The 17,835-nt window shown below is 41.1% G+C and overlaps 1 protein-coding gene across 6 annotated transcripts in view; it reads left to right on the forward strand.

The window, feature by feature from the left end:
* LOC109852126 (neurexin-1) overlaps window positions 1-17,835 on the forward strand; it is a 168,825-nt gene that overhangs the window by 118,700 nt on the left and 32,290 nt on the right. For 3 of the 6 annotated variants that reach the window (XM_020422981.1, XM_020422982.1, XM_020422986.1), the window contains exons 10-11: window positions 9,537-9,611; window positions 17,414-17,521. In XM_020422981.1, the coding sequence (XP_020278570.1) occupies window positions 9,537-9,611; window positions 17,414-17,521 (183 nt within the window). The remainder of the gene's footprint in view (window positions 1-9,536; window positions 9,612-17,413; window positions 17,522-17,835) is intronic. The other 3 variants (XM_020422983.1, XM_020422984.1, XM_020422985.1) reach the window with 1 other exon arrangement.

The raw sequence follows: 17,835 nt of genomic DNA on the forward strand, positions 1-17,835 counted from the left end.
CATCTCGTGAGTATACGCTCTTTTTTGAATCTCTCTTCTTTTCTTTTTTTTTTTTTTTTTTTTTTTTTTTGTTTCTTCGTCTTGTTATTTCGCATTTCAAAACAAAACAAAAATGTAGTGTGTCTTCAACTCTTGCGATCTCTTGCTTCAGACGCAAATGTCGTGATAACAAAAACGCACAAGGTTATTAAAACGCACGGATTTCTTCCGCTGCGTCGAATAAAAGCGTCACATCTCTCTTCACAACCCCTCTCCCCGTCTTCTTGAATTAATTAATTAATTAATTCTTATTCGAAGAGAAGAAGCAATTTCTGTATATATACGTGTATAAAAAAGAGCGAGAGCACTTTAAACGCACGTGTCTGTTAAATAATGGAGGGAAGAAATACTATCCAAGTCCATTATCGACGAGAATCGTGACGATGGAAATATCCGATTAAATCGGGAATGCAACTCTCGGGGTGGAAGTTTTTGCGCCGAGCAAGCCGAGCAAGCTACAAATAACCGTTTCGAGTAAATGGCGCAGTTCGCTTTTCGCGAATATCTCCGAGGCGAAAGAAGCCGCCGAGGTCAAGGAAAGTTCGCAAATGTCCCCGTTCTAAATTATCAAGAGTTTTTCTTGAGTCGTTTTTTTTTTCCTTTTGTTGGACGCTGCGCCGTTTTCGAAACTCTCTTTCGAGCGCGTTTGTCAGTCGATTGTAACTTTGCTCGTGCGTAAACTCGAGATACGTGAAAAAATATCAATGCGGAAAGGCAACAAAATGTGTCGGAAAGAGAGAAATATCAACGTCGAGCGCGGCGACGTAACGAACAACGGAGTCACGTGAAGGGAAAACACACGTTTGGTGTAAATCGCGTTGTCAAGGAATGCAAATATTAGAAAAAAAAATGACAAAACAATACGAGATCTGTAAACAGGTCGCGCCGCGTGCACACGTTTTGGGAACAAGCAGCAGCGCGCCGAGACCAATTTCAACGTTTCGTTCTTTTCTATCTGTAAGTCGTTACTTTGCACATCATTACAGTGTGTGCGTCAACGTACGTGTGTGATATTTCATACGATATTACGTATTTGCAATGATTTTCGAGCACGTCTCTTGCCGATCGATAACTTGTTAAATAAAATTGGCTCGGAAAAAACGCATATAAAATATTGCTCGTACAACTAGTACGCGCGCGCGCACGTGATGTATGTACTCGGTAAATAATTAAATATAAAGTAAAAATCAGAAGTGTGTGTGTGTTTGTGTGCAGAGTTTACACAACGTTTACATCAGGTGAAACAAATTTAAATGTGTAAATGCAAAAACACACACAAGCGGACGTAGTTAAAACGACGCGAATAATTATAATAATTAATAAAGAGAAAATTGTAATAAAATCGTGTGCTTAATCTTTTTTAACGAAATGCGCAAATGAAGATAAATTCGCGAAGCGAAACATTTTTTGCTTCTTTTTTTGTTATTATTACAGAGAAAGAGAGAGAAATAGAGAGAAAGAGAGAGAAAAATCGCGTCGATTTGCGGAGACAATTCAGCGTAATGTAAATTCCGAATACCCATGAAGGAACTTTTTCTTCTTTTTATTTTTCCCGGTTGTACAACGTCGAAGACGTATCTTCTCTTTGTAGAGCATTAGCGTGAGTGCATTGCGCACAGTGCGTATACCTGCTGCTCTCTCGAGCGCTTTTACAGGTCACGAAACACTGTCGTTACCATTGCAAATTCTTGTTATTGCCGTCCATCATGGCGTCAAAGGCCTCGATGACAGACGAATGTATATTTTTGCCTTCTGAAAGCGCATTCATCGTTCTCGGTCTGTTGAGATGAATGAGCGGTTCGGCTTGTTGTAATGGCTTAATGGGGGGGGTCGTCGATATGCCATTTTTCGAATTAAAGCCTCGCTGTGCGTGTGTTTTCTGTAATATTCCATTCGAACAGCGCGCACACGTTCGTCTTTCGATCGTGATTGGTACAAACTCGATCTTCTTGCTCGCGCCACTAGACTTCAGCGGTTCAGGCGAGAACTGTGGTCCGGCGACTTGTTTGAAAGAAAAATTCAACATTTTCGCTAAGTTTTTCGAAGACCCGATTCGAAGTTTCGTCTTTGAACCGGACGGACGCGATATTGAAAGAGACCGGTCCGGAAAAAAATCTCAAGATGCTGGACGGATTCGAATTCGCGATCTTCAGAGAGACTCGCAGTTCCTGCACCGAAAAGTCGCGAGATCGTTGAGCCCCGGTCGTGACGTTGAAAGTGGAAAGAGAGAGGGAGAAAGAGAAAAAAAGAGTGAGAAAGAGATATCTCTTGAATTAACATCGTGGCGTAATTAGTGGGTCTTCTTTCATCTGTCTAAATGGTGTCAAAAACTATTGATCGCGATGCGAACGACCTCAACGCCCGTTTCCCAGTTATATTTGTATATTCGAACCCTCCCTCGCGGCAAAGGTAACGAGAAAACGTATAAATACGTCCGACGATATTGTTGGAACATTCATAATTAGATCAGATGTGATTCTGATACCTGCCGTGTTCGATATCGATGTTATATCTCGAATTTCGCCCAATTCGCGAGGAGAACAATGAGCCAAACGAGAGGAGAGAGAGAGAGAGAGAGAATGTATTTTCACATATATACGCGATCGCGCAATATTCGCGCGCTAGATATATATATATATATATATATATATATATATATATTGCATTTGCGCTATTCCATACATGAGATCAAAGTAAATTTGCGCGCAATGTAATCAGATGAATCGTCGAATCGTTACAATTTGTTAATATTCGCGATTTTCGTATCGCGAAATCTACGTTTCGAGCGTCTAAAAATAGATGCACGCCGCTGTTTAAAAGCGTCATGGAGGTCGACGGAGAACGATTTTGAGACAGTAATTAGAAGATGAGACTTCCCGCCGACCTGTGTGTCCTGTTTGTGAGAAATTCACTCTCTCTCTGTCTTTGATCGAAGCCGCGCTCCTTTGCCGGATGGCGCAGTAATCGAAGCAAACGTCAATGCGGACGTTACAGTGGTTGCGTTTTAATTATCGACGACTGCGACCTCGTTCGAACGATTCCGTCTCTGTCTCTCTCTCTCTATCTCTCTCTCTTTCTCTCTCTCTCTAAGTTGCTTCCTAATTTGTCGAATATCTGAGTGTATTGGAACATTTTCCGAGGGAAAAAAGATTTGCTTTCGGAAGAAAATACATTTCACCTGCAAAATACGAGATTAACGAGACGTTTAAAATAAACACAACTACACAAATGTGAATTCGCTATCAACTGTTTTTTTACACCGATGTTACACGGTACTTTTTTTTGTTGTTGTGTCGGTTTGAAGTCTGAAGTAATTAATGCTAAGAGCGCGCGACAGAACAAATTATTACAACAACGCGAATCTGAAACATAGCAAAAAGAAAAAAAAAAAAAAACAGGTTTTGCGGGAAATCTCGGCGTGAGATTTTTTATATTTTGCACAGCGCGCGCGCGTGTAAAACTGGCCGGGTGAGTTCTTGTTTCCACGGTGCATTACGTGTACAAGGCGCATTTGCGGAGGCTCGCTCGTGGATGCATCGCCGCTGTTACACGCCGATTTTCCTCGTCTACACGGCAACGCCTCTGATTTATTCTACGGAACTTTCCGCGTTCGGCCACCTAATGTACCATAGCCGGCGCGGCTATATAGCCATCCTGTTGCGCGCGTGGCCACATGCATCACGGCGAACTACGCCGCACTTTTTCATTCTAACATCTTCCCTCTTTTCTACCTCCTTCCCCTCTCCCTTTCGGTTTCTGTAAAATTAGCGTCGTTAATTCAGCAGCTCCCCTCTCCCCGCCGACGTCTCGATTTTTACAATTCGGTAGCAATTTAGTCCGGCGAGACGGAACGAGCAGACGCCACGCGGTTCAATTCGATATCTCGATGAAAAAAAAAGAGAAAAGGAGATAAGAGGGGAGAAAAACGAGACAGACGGACAAACAGAGATAGAGGAAAAGGGAGAAAAAAAGAGTTAAAAACTAGAGAAATCCCGATTCACTTATTTACCGCAGCGCGCAATAAAACAGACGCCATTAGCGTAAAATTAATTCCGGAATAAAGTAGAAAACTCGTGAAACTACTGCCGCGTTCGTGGGCGACACATTATTAGCCCGGCTCCCGGTCATTTTCGTTGCGGCATTACACAGTGTTGCCTACGGCACACGTTCTCTGAACAAATGTGCAAACCGCACGGAGTCGAGAGCGATAAATTTATTTTTCGACAAAATTTCGTAGACGTTTCGCGTTCGTCGTCGCGACGCAAATGCGTTTTAACCCATACCCCGTTTTTTAAATTATTCTTCGGTAAAAAATAAGAAAATTATACAAGTAAACTCGTTTCGATATAAAAAAAAAAAAATTTAACGGAAATGCCGTGGAAAAGTCGAGTAAATTTAACGACGAGAACCACACTGCCGCTGGCTATCGGTTTTTGTCGCCGTTGTGCGAAATGTGTAATTCGATAGTTTGCGGAAATATATACACAAACATGTGTGTGTGTGTATATATATATATATATATATATATACATATATATAAATGTTGTACAACAGCAACAACAACACGGCGAAACTGGCATAGAAATGCGGCAAAAATCAAGCGCGTTCAATAGGCAAGAACACCGGGAAATGCTGCTCGGCCGACCGACAGAATGCACGGTATGCCTTTATAAGCAAAACACTAGAATCTCCGGTAATCCAATTAAGCAAAGACGCGCGAATTACCGCGAATCCCCTTTCTCGGATTCACGCTTGTTCCCTGGCACAATTCTCCAAGCCTCCTCTCGCGCCTCAGTTTTCCCTTATCCTCCCCTCTCCCTGACTAACTCGAGAACGATTCAACCCCTGTTACTACGTATGCCTTACAAATGACGGGATAAAAAGCCGACGAGTTTTCCGGGGGGGGAGGTGACTTTCTGTCTCTCGGTGGAATGTACATACGTGTGTGTGTGAGTCTCGCGTCATTAATTCTCAAGGCTCTTTTCTCTTTTTCTCTATTTTCGAATAAAACAAATTTTACGGTATTGAATAATGTTTTTTTTTATTTTTATTCATATTTTCGGATGCGCGTTTTAACAGCGGAAAATACAGATTTTTTACGCTCACTTTTTTCACAATTATTGTTGTTGTAATTTTTGTTCTTTTTACGGTATAATATTTTTTTCGGATTACTGATACTAACTTTTTTTTGGAGGAAGAATAAAAAATTTAGCGTGATGTAAATTATACATGAGGTGTTTTTAAAATGTCGCGCGGAAAATGCAACTTTTTAAAATCTCTCATTAAATATTTCGCATAGATTTGCAATACAAACGTCTCGAAACTTGTTAAACAAAAACGGGTGTATGCACTCGATCGCGAATGGTGCACCCGGAATACTTAACGCGTCGGGAATTGCGCTGAATTTCTTCTTTGGTGCTCAACCATTTCCACTCGAAGGAGGTCGTTAATCCCGGCGAGATCAACCTTTCGCAAGGGTCCCTCCGTCGCATTTACCCCACTGCGAAGAAATTGAACAAGTATTTATGATCCTTCCGCGACGACGACGCGCTCGGTTTCACGCTCGGCGCGATTTACGATATTATTTCTATCGCGGGTCAGGGAATCGACCGTTGTAACCACCCTCCGGCTGCGTTACAACGGCGCGAACGTCGTTATTCAACGAGATTAGCCCTTCGGCCTCGTTTCTTCGTGTATCCTTTTTTCTCTCTTTCTCCCTCTCTCTCTCTCTCTCTCCCTTTTTTCTCTTTTTACGCTTGTCTCTTCTGTCTCTCGTCCGCTTCAGCTCTTCGTCCCTTCCAAACATTTTCGCCTGGATAAACGACGAATCTCGGCTGGCCGGAAAATATACGTCCCTGCTAAATAAAACATTGTCGGGACTAGGTGCGAAGTGCGCCACGAGAATAAATGGGCGAGAAAGCGCGCGATGGGGGTTGCATCTGGAGGAAGAGGGGGAGAAAAAAAATGTCGGAAAAGAATAGCGCGGATATGGGTATCGCTCTCGTCTCGCCTGAAACTTCCCTTTTCCTCTTCTCTCTTTCCCTCACGTAGATCCAGAGATTTTTAATAATTTTCACTGAAATTATGAGTTCGCAACTCCGTCACCGAGCTGATGGCTTCGACGCGTTAATCAATACTTCGCGAAGCGTTTTGTTCTTTTCCAGTTCGTTGTGCATTAACTTTCCGAGGAGCGCAATAAAGCACGCGAAAAAATCTTGCAATATAAATGATTTATGAAAAATACATCTTTTTTGTTTTTTTTTTTCATCTCTTTGTATTTTCAATCTATCGGCAATATTTTATTGAAATATTGTCTCGCTGCTTACTCCCTCGGGGTTGTTATTCTGAAAACATATAGAGCTATTGTGTTTTTTTGTTTTTTATTTAACAATCAATAAAGAAACGGAGGAGTGAGAAAAAATCTTTGTCAGAGATAAAAATCTCATTATGTAAGGGTGAATTTTAAAACAGGTCGCCAAGCTTTGCCGAGAAGCGCGCGCAACGCTTTGATTTCTCCTCGAGGAAAGTTTAATTTATTGTTACGATATTCGTTGTGTTTTAACTATTTTTTTTTACAACTTTTTAATTCGCAAACAACACGCGTTCTCCGCGGTTGTCACTGAATTGTAAACGAGTAACGTTTTTGTGTCGCTTCGTTTTAGACTTTAATTGTTTTTACGTTAAAAAGTTTTGTTTTCAATTTATATATTCGTAACCATCCCTCACACACAAATTACATATTGACCGTACCGTACAGAAAGAGCGCGGGGAGAAAGAAGAACAACGCGAAAATGAAAATGTTCTAGAAAACAAATTTGGCACACACGAAATTTGTTAGGGTCATAAGGGGGGGGAAGGGGGTTTTTTAAGTCGGAGATTTTGGTTATATTTTCTTATATTTCCGACGCGTGCTCGTCGAATAATCCCGGCATAATCTGTCACGAAATTGCTAAGCCTCGAGTAGCTCGGGGTTTACGTGACGTCTACGAAAGCGTCTCGACGAGAGAGATATGGCCGCGATATTAAATCCTAGCGCAGGTGGATTTTATTCCACAGCTACGTATACGGGAGTCATTCCTTGTCTCTCTCTCTTTCTCTATATTCGGATCTTATTTCGGACAGCTCTGACAATATTTTCAGTCGGTCTATTTCGAAAGGTAATTCGTCGCGTGCGCGTATTCCCCGTCGGTGTGTTCGGAGAAAAAACTCCCGAGATGCTTCAGTATATTACTTATCGATTGTGTTTCATTATCGGCGTTCTCGTTGTTCTCCAATCAAGCGATTTTTTCGTCGTTTGGATCTTCCATAAGGCGAGCGAGCGCGCGCGCGCGTTCTCGCGTTGTATTAACGTCCGAAACGTTCGCGACGTAATTTCGCGACGTTCTCATTTTGTTTCACGGGAATGGAAGTTTCTGCGGCTTGCTGCGAAAGTTTTACGAGTATTCAAGACGAACGCGTGTCTTCTCATATTTATGACGAGCGTCTTAATGCTCGGTCACGATGTGCCGACACGAACTCCCTGCCACGGGGACTTTCAGCGACTTATTCCTTCCTCTCGTTATACCGCCTGAAAGATAATTCTCGTCTTAAAGTGACGCATTATATCCCAGCGACGTGTTTAACGATGCGCTTTATACTCGTTTCGTTTCGGAGAAACGGCTCGTTGGCCGTCGTCTCTCGCGAAAGATTGTTTAGAAAGGGGGCTAAGTGCTCGCCCGCGCTCCAGTCGGCGAGGAAAAAAAGAATCATTTAAATAAGTTTGAGTAAAAAATAAAAAATGTGTAAAAAAATACGGGAATATATACATCAGGGAAGTGGGCAAACACACTCCCGCTCTTCTGTGTAACGTGTCAACGCGTCTTTTTGACGCTTAAATGCGCCTTAAATAAAACTTAAATATACACCTTAATAAATTTACTTCGTCGGGCATCTTCAAGTTAACCCCCGCGCGAATGAAAATTATGCCGCGAGCTTCTCTCCAAGGATTTAACCGCTCAAGGGATGTGCTCGACAATGAACGTTTCTTAAACTACTGTTAAAAAGTCTCGCTTACTTCTACATTTTGCAAATAAAAGTTTATCGTCTCGTCTCGCAATTGATTCGCTCGCGCGCGTACATAAACACACACACACACACACGCACTTAATGATCGACGAAGTTATACTGCTCGACTCACTCTGCGTAAAACGTTAATGCGTCGCAAAAGTTTTACATGACATTAACGGGATCTTCTCAAGAAATTGGCACAAAATAAAGACAGTTTTACGTAGAATTTGTTCAAGACAGATGAGAAAGAGGATTTGGATCTGGTGTGTTTTTATTTGTCAATTTATTTTCTTTAAAAAAAAAAAAAATTCTGTAAAATTTAATAGAATCTTTCGAATGTTTCAAGTGTCGCGTCGAGAGGAAAAAAGAGACTCGAAAAATCAATACTTCAAGCGCGCGAGAGCGGGACGGTGTAGGAAATTACGAGGATCCCCTCTCTATCTCATAAGCGTGGGTGAAAATGAATTTCCGAAATCGATTGTCAATGTCGCGCTGTCTGTTACGTGTCCCGGCGCTTCCTTTTCCCCCTCCTTCTCCCGGTGGTGTTGAAAAACGAATATATAACGTACGGGAAAAATTTATCAAAACGCAAAAAGAGACAAATTGGTAGAAAAGAACGAATATTGAAAGCTCAGTTCGCGCTAAAATAAAATTTTCGCCGACTTCACAATTTTCTTCTCACATCATGTGAAACCGATATCGTCCGCGACGTATAAACGTGGACAAAAAATATAGAAAAGAAAAACTTTATAATAATTTGTGAACCTTCTATAATTCTCAATAAAACTCTGCAAATTTTTCTCAATTTTTTTTTATTTGAGAGAGAGATATTAAAATATATTTTATCTCACATATATTATTAAAAATTAATATTATTGCTCTAATTGCATGTATTTTATATAATCTCTCCAGGAGAGCACGAGATATTGCAATGATAAAACAGTCTCGCAGAGAGAATAAATCCTCTCAAAACTTCTGATTGATTTCTAACGCACGCATATGTTTAAACAAGTAGACGATACAAATGGAAAATTATATGTAAAATTATATGTAATAGTGGACTGCAAATAACAGTTATCGCGCGTAATATTAGGAGCACTTGTTATATTTCTTAAGACTGGCACCGTCGATTAGAAAAAAAAAAAAAAAAAAAAAAACCAATGCAAAAAACAAACGTCATAAGCGGATAATAAATTATGTAATACAGTTTCTCTCTGTCGTACACTTGTCCGGAAGAGTCCACGTCCGAACCCCAGTTACGCCAATTCTCCAAATGCCGTCTTTAAAAAAAAAAAAAAAAAAAAACCAATGCACCAATGAGCGCAACGTCGCGCAAATCGTGCGACACCGATCATTCTAAAATCGATTCTCAATGTTGCTGACCCACGCGCGTCGACCACACGTGGTCGAACTTGGGCCTGCTCACACGCTATTGGACCGCCATTTTAAAGAAGGCCGGATCGACGTTAAGTGCGAAGCGACTTCACAGAAATGTGGTCACATTCACCAGCTCAGAGTCCCACCTGGTAAGCCTCAAAAGCTTGAAAACAAAAAAAAAAAAAAAATCAGCAAGTGAAAAAGATGAAGCAGAGAGCTCAGCTCGCGAGCTCTCATTTGATTGGCCCGAAAATGCACCTGTATATACCTAATTGGCTAACTTTCACGCGAGAACTTTAGCTTCTTAGAGAGGAGTATATCACCTTTTTCTTCTTCTTCTTCTACCACACCACTTCTTCTTCTTCTTCTTCTTCTTTTTTCTCTGTTTCTTTTCGTCCGTTTCTTTTTTCTATTTTACTTTTTTTTTTTTTTTACTCGATCTTAGAGTACGTATAGACGATATCTGTCTTACATGCGCGATTCTTATTTCAATTTTATCGTTTCTTTTCTCTCTCTACTCTTTATTTCTCTATCGAAGAAACATGTAGCTCGTGAAAGGGAACACCGATACGACAAGGAAATACCCATCCCGTTGGAAATTTCTGAACATGAAAATATATCTTCACGCGCGCGCGTCACGTTATGTGATATTTTTGAAATTATTTTTTAAAATTGCTAATAACTTTGTGTGTCTAGTCGCGCGACACTATTTTTATCGAAACAGTATCGTATCGATGTTCCGATTTCACGGGCACGGTTTCTGCGAATGGAATAGGAAGTCAGCCACAATATGTACATAGCTCACGCGTGAATAATATATACGCACACGACACTTAAGCTAGCTCTATATATATAGGTTACACACCAATGATATCACTGCACATGCACGCAATATAATCTCCTCTTCATTCACCATTATTCTCTCTGTCGTCGGGACGCGGCTCAATATTATCTTCGCTTTATTGGAGAGCACGATCCCATTTTCCAAGTTTATTTATTCTTCGAAAAAATTAGAATTGCCATTATTAGTTTGCAAAAAACGAGTCAATTTTTCAAAAATTTTTTGCGCAAATTTCTTCTCGGATCAATTTGTGTGAAATGAAAATCCATTTTGTTAATTTAACCGCGAAATGACTGTGAGCGCGAATTTGTTAAACAATAAAGATCACAAACTTGCAAACGGAGTTAACTTTTAGCGGATTTAAAGTACTGCATTCTCTTCTCGGTCTGGCAAAATCGGTCAATGAGGAAAAGAAAACAAATAATGTTGTATGATCACTTCATCGAATCATCCTCTCTGCCTCACGGAATGAGTGACCAATGAGCGTCTGACAATTGCCTTTAGCTCGAGCACTAAGCTGCATGAGGAAAAGAGAATGAACGAACGAAATGCACCCGCCTGCATGTTGATGCAAAAAAAAAAAAAAAAAACGATCTACGTCTCTAATTGTATTTTCAGGACGAAAGAGCAGATTTGAATTGGTCGACGTCGATTGGTAGCCTCGCTACTGTGTTACCAATTTATTATCGAAACATAATTTTGTTTAAAGATATGTACATATATACGCGCTGAAAAATTCAAAACCGTGCATAAGAGTTTTTTTTAGTATGTTTTTAAATTTATTTATTTTTATTTCTGAAATGTTCTCCTTCACTCAGTAAAAAAAAATTCTCAGAGCAATGCACTTTTTCTATCGCAAACTTGAGTTGTCACATACGTGTACGAAACGCCAAGTAATATTACGGTATCGAAAAAGTTTTTTACTCGCGAAATATCTTCTTTTGCTTAAAAGCAAAAACTTACTACGCGAAACGGTCTCGCTTTTGAATATATTTCGAGCGATTATTGCGTATATACAGACGTAATGTACGGTAATAAAATAAAAATAAGACATAAAAATGTAAATATACGAAATTAAAAAGTACACCAAAAATAAAAAAAAGTAAAATATGCTAATGTGAAATTTTTTTATTCTAAAGAGCGGAGACGCGCGGTATAGCGTGTAATAATGTTGAAGCTTTTAAATTTACCTCTTGAATAATAAAAAAAAACGCGTTATATTGTTGTGTCCGCGTATTAAACGTATTTATTGCATCGAGCGTAGCTCGGCAACGCGAGGAAAAAGTTGATTGTAAATAAAGAAAAAAAAGGAGCAAAAAACTCGATTGAAAGAAAGGGAGAGAGCGACAGATACAGTGAGAGAATGAGAGAGAGAATGAGGGATGTTAAATCGATCGATCGATGTATCATGATCGAGACAATCAGTCCTGGAATCAGTCTCAGTTCGTCTCACAGTCGTTTCACATGGTACCAACACGCAACGCACACGTTATACAATACACACACACACACACATATATATATATATATACACGTAAAACACATAGGTATACACGTTCCACTTTTGCCTACGTCGTGGGTAAGATGGCCCTAAATTCTCGTCTACTAAGCCTCGACGTATATATACGCCGCGCCTAACCACGACACCAATATCGTAACTCTTGCGCAGCTGCAACACACGGTGGTGGTGGGACTCTGGGTAAGAAAACACTTGGAATAACTTTGAATATATATTTCTCGATTACCTTTCCGTGCCAAAAGTTCCACTTCCGCTCGCTTCTCATTCCGACAACAGAGAGAGAGAGAGCTCGAGAAGAATGCTCGTCTCCTCTCGATTCCCAGTTCCATGGGAGGTTTCTTTTAATTTACGGCACGCGCGCTCGCGTATTTGTTTTGCACATCGATATACACGTGTTTGCGTACCGAGTGAGTTTTCGTTTGTTTTTACGCGCGATTACAATTACGCGCGCGCGCGAATATTTTTTTTTGTTTTTGTTTTTAGTTTTGTTTCGTACAAGATACAGAGAGTCGGGGGTAATGTGTTTCGCGTTCTTGCCGATATTTTTTAATTTTTACACCAGCCAGCTCGCAAATTTTTCACAGACTGCGTGGAATTTTATTTTTCACATTCTCACACACACACACACACATACACACAGAGAAAAATTCAACTTTGCGCTTGATCAAAATGTAAAAAAACGTTTAATGAATTTTATTTTGTTATTTTTGTCAATTTTAACGTCACAAAGAATTTCTATTCCCGTTACGTTTCTTTTTACGCGGAGAGTTTCCCTTATTTTTCCTCCCTCCCTCCCTCTTTGTCTCTTCTTCTGGAGTTTTCTACAATTGTATTTCAGGATTCTCGATCGCTCGCGTGGATCCGCTTCTTCTTCTTCTTCTTCGTCGTCGTCATGGAGCTCGCAGGTGAGAGAGATCATTTAATCGATCTTTTTTCGAGACGAGACACGAGCCTCGGGCGTAAACACTTGACTTTTAAACAAAGCCACCGTGTTACGAGGCACGACACACAGTTACTGCGGTTGTTAAGCCGGGCTATAACACTCCCGCGCTGCTGAGAGTAGCTTGCAGGAAGCAGCTTGCGGTTTCTGAACTCCGGATAGCTTTGCTCTGAGCTCGAGACAGGCGGACGTGAATTAATATGTACACAAGGACTTTATTAGATGCGTTTAAAACAGCGGGGATAATCGAGTAACCGCCCAATCGTAAGTACAACGCGGTAATCGCACAATTATCGCGTCGAAGACTCGAAACTCTTTTCTCGCATTTAGCGAAACAACGTCGTTTCACTTGCTTTTTGTGAGAGATATTCTGAATTAATAATATTTTAATGTAATTTTTTTTTTATCGTCTAACAATATTCTAATTTACGACAAAGTCGCGATATATTCTATGCGTCGCGTTATATTCGAAAATCTTGTACGGACATCGCCGAGGAAACTCTTGTTGTTACGCGTTGTGTTGTGGATGCAAGTTCTTTCCGAACACACGAAACAGCTTACTTGTGACAACGAACGAGTTATTAACGCGTAATTAGGAGGATACGTTTACCTTGATCTGACAGTTACAGTTAATTAACTTCGTAACATGACGAGAGAGAGAGAGAGAGAGAGAGAGAGGGAAAGAGGAGACGAGAAATAAGTCGATATATAATCGGGCGAGCGCGATTAGTTTGGATGGAGGAACGCCCAAGCTATCCATCGCGGATTCTACGTTTTGACGTAGTTGGGGAAACTAATCAGCCAGCCAACGCGCGCGTATGTATACCGGGCGACCTTAATCCGTCAGAATCGGTTCGCCAAGAAGGAGACGTTCCGACATGTTATCCGATAGCTCTCCGATATTGCCTTGCACGCTGACACATTTCTATTCGCTAGGAAATTCCACGCGGTTCGTGTAACGCAATCAGATGCCCGATGATGACGGCAGGTGCTCCCCCATGTGGGAGCACCCTCCTCGCGAATGTTACCTGCCAACACCGGCACAACAGGTCGGATTGTTGTTTGTCTTCCAGTGCGGGTTTGTGTGTTTTTTCGAAAACCGCGCTTTTGTCGTCGCGAATTTTGATTAAAAAATCGCGTAACGCGTTACGAATTATTACGTTCCGTTAATTGTGAGTAGATCTCGCGACGCAATTGCTAATTTCGCGAAGCAAACTCGTACTTGGATTTTCCTTTTTGCGTGTAGAACTTTGAAAATATTTTGTTTTTAAATATGTAATTTTTTCAAGTTTTTTCGGTAAACTAATTAAACGCGCGGGAACAAAAAACCGAAATAACTGTAAGTGACAATTGTTGACATAGAGAAATCTGGATAGGTTTGGCGAGGCATGAAATAGAGACGGGGGATGCAAAAGGAGTCACTCGCGGATTAGTAAATAATTTATTTCGGAAAGTAATTTAACTTTTCTAATTGATCATCTGCGTTCTCTCTCTCTCTCTCTCTCTCTCTCTCTCTCTCTCTCTCTCTTTCTCTCTTTCGAAATGGAAAGGGTCGAGATGTGGCAGACAGAAAGGGTGGCTCGAGGGTGTAGCTAGTCTCAGGATGAAATATCCTCGACGAAGCGCCACCACTTTGTGGTGCGAGATGAATTTCTCAGCGCGACTCTGCCTCAATCGAATAAGGTTTCAGGTTACCGCATAATTCGTCGGATTTCGGATTGTAATAAGAGCCGCGATCGAGCCTATCGCGATCTAAATGTGATAAAATATGGTGTATGCGCGTGTGTGTGAATTACTGGTTGTGTGTGGCTGATTCCGATCGAATATTCATTGGAACAATTAATACGCGCCGGTAAATTATAAATTGCTGACACGGATTACTTGTTCGCGCGATTAAAAACAAAATTCTCACTTCGCGAGAAAAGAATCGATGCGCGAACTGCATCACTTATGCACTTTTGTTTTCATCAGATCTGTTAGTTGTTAAATATTTTATATAATCAATTTTTAGACACAGTCAAATTTTATTTACGTCAAAGAGTTAACAAAATATTTATTGATTCTTGATCTAGAGAAAAGATAAAGCCAAACGTGAGAAAGTTCGTACGTGGCATTTAAATGTACGGTAGTCTTTTTTTAATAGAAAAAAGTGCTCGTTGAGATAAAAAAAAAATCGTGTCTCATTGTCGTCGCTTCGCGTTAGCTCGATTCGTTCATTAAGAGACAGAGACAGAGAGAGAGAGAGAGAGAGAGAGAGAGAGAGAGAGAGATCGCGCTGAAAGTCACTCTCGACTTTAACGCGTGTGTCCTCCAGAAAACTTTTTGAAAGTGAGAACGAAAAAAGCTCCGGAATGAACAAGAGACCGGGGAGAAGAACGTACTCTTCTACTTCTCCGTCGCGTCCTTGGGAATTGTTGTTCGGGAGAGATATTCGCTTGACGGAGGAACGTAAGAAGTGCCCGAAGAAAAGTCCTGAAGATATGGCACTCGAGAAAGAGTCACTCGAGAGATCGATACCTTCGATTCTTCGGAGAAAAAAATTCAGGGAGAGAGAGATGTATATACATATATATATAAAACTTCTTTTTAAAGCGACTCTCCGCGTCTTATTGTCGTCGCGGAAATTTTTTTCTCACGTCATTATTAATTACAAAAACTTAAGCTTATTCGGCGCGCACGTGATCGAAGTGTGTTAAAAAATATATATATATATATATTTTTTTTTTTTTTTTTTTTTATTTTACATCGCAACAATACGAGAATCAGTGTTCGCGCAAACCCGAAAGTCCGCCGCTTTGGTGCTTTATTACTTTTGAATTCCCGTGCAAACGAAAATCATGTGCGCGGAACTTCCTTTCTTCGCCGCATCTCTTCGTCGGCGCGCGAAAGAAGAAGTTCCCAGATAACCGTCGTTTCCTCGAGTCGTCGTCTCGCAGCGAGGAGAGTTTGCAGACGCGAGCGGCGGTTCGCGGCTCCCAATGGTGAAATTGGAAAAAGTTTTTCCGTTTGTGTGGATGCTTTTGCGGACACTATCAATCTCGCGGACTTTTGGTATTTCAACTCTGTTGAAACGGCAACGTACATATCCTTCTTCTTCTCCCGCTTCCTCACCTCCGGTAACTGAGGATAGGTGAACACCCCATTCCGTTGTACACTTACTTTATACAGTAACTCCGGACCGGATTTTAAATTTAAGAATGTTTAAGAACCAACGAAGTTGTAATATCGTTAGAAAATCGCCCGGCTGACTTTTTAATTTCTTTTATCGCGCGCTTCCTCTCGCGCGAAGAAAAGAAAAAGATAAAAGAAAAGAAGAGAAGAGAGCGCGATCGCGCGCGTGCGCTTCGTTTAAAATTCTTTTCTCTCTCGCGAGTATCTAAAACTCGTGGAAAAAAGAGTCGTCCGGGAAGAATATATATAGATTTCGTATATACATTTTACACATTACACGTCGGAGGTGCAAACTGTAATTAGAGTTTCATGACAAAGCGGAGTTAATTTCCCTAATGGAAAGCCGCGGGTCGAAAACTTTTGGCAACTTTATTATTTATTCGTCCCACCATTGTTCTGTCGAACTTTATTTCGTCGTCGCGCTCGTTCGAATTCACGGCGTTTGTCGTTGAATTTGATGTCCGCTCTGTAAAATCGCATCTTTACAACCCGGTTGTAAATATAAAGAGAGAAAACAAAAAAAAGAGAAATTTCTATCTTTTCTCGTTGATTCGGGGGGGAAAGAAACGAAACGCGGACGAGGTAGAGAAACGCGCGAAAAAAAAAAAAAGAGAGAACGCGCATTCTTCTTCTTGGCACTGCGGTATCTTTCGCGGTTGATGCCGGAGTCTTTACAGAAAACTGAAAAGATAGAGAAAAGCAAGAGCCGCAACGAAAGAGAGAAGAACCCCATTTTGTCTGATGCTGATTCATAGCAGTTAGGCGTGCTCTACATTATTCAGCGAAAGAGAGAAAGAGAGAACGCGGCTCATCCGTAACATATATATATGTGTGTATGTGTGTGTGTGTGTTTCTATGTAGCATCGCGCGCGACTTTAAATATGGCCGCGTCACTTTTGACTGTCAAAGCGGATATAACGCCGGCGTGCGCGGTATATGTTTCTCTTAGCGGCGTCATTTATTTGCGAAATCGAATAAAGAAGACGTACGGATATATACACGAACGGATATATACACGCGAACTTCGCGCGATTCGCAACCGTTTTAAAGGCATATAAAAAAATGTCAGACATCAATGACGCTTGTTTTTCGTTTCGAAACGAAAGACGAGAAATGCATGCGGATCGATATATATAAGACCGCGATCTGTTCTCCGACACGTCAGTAGTGACATTCCGATTGCGACAATTTCCTTTTTCCCTTCTTTTTCCTCGAACGTTCGTATCTTGGAAAGAAGCTAAAAGTGATTTGATTCTTTCAAGCACCACACCAGGCGATGAATGGCGTATGATTCGTACGAATTGCATGTGCGGAGATTGCGGATGCTGGGCACGACGAGACTAGCTCGTTTTATTCTTCCCGTGGACGAGACACGGCTTCTTCCATTTCGCGCTCGTCCTATAGCTGCTTTTCTTTCCCGTCTTATAGGATCCGGGAGCGATATGTATGTAGTGAGAGCCATCTGTCTCATTTGTTTCAGGTTCTGCCACCCTGGAAGGCCGCCAAGTCCGGGAGTATATCCTTCAAAATTCGCACAAACGAACCCAATGGACTCATCATGTACAGCCGCAGCGGGGCGCACACGAGGGTATACATATTTATTGAACAGTTGTTCGTTTTGTTTTTGTTTTTGTGTTTTTTGTTTTCATTGCAACGAAATTCTTCTCTTAGGAAAAAATTGCACGAGTTAAACGAGCGAGAAAAATTTTTAATTTAAGTTTCCGCTCTCTTCCATATAACGAAGTGAAACTGCACACATACGTAGGTGATATTCGGATTATTTATGTAAAAACGGACCACCAGCAGCAGCTTCGAATAATGAAACCAGATGCGAAAGAGAGTCGCGATTGCTTATCTCCGCCGGCCACAGAAAATGGTTTTCGACGCAACAACAAGAGACCG

This window comes from Pseudomyrmex gracilis, unplaced genomic scaffold (assembly GCF_002006095.1).
Source record: "Pseudomyrmex gracilis isolate BER0280 unplaced genomic scaffold, ASM200609v1 scaffold_24, whole genome shotgun sequence".
Classification (NCBI taxonomy): Eukaryota; Metazoa; Arthropoda; class Insecta; order Hymenoptera; family Formicidae; genus Pseudomyrmex; species Pseudomyrmex gracilis.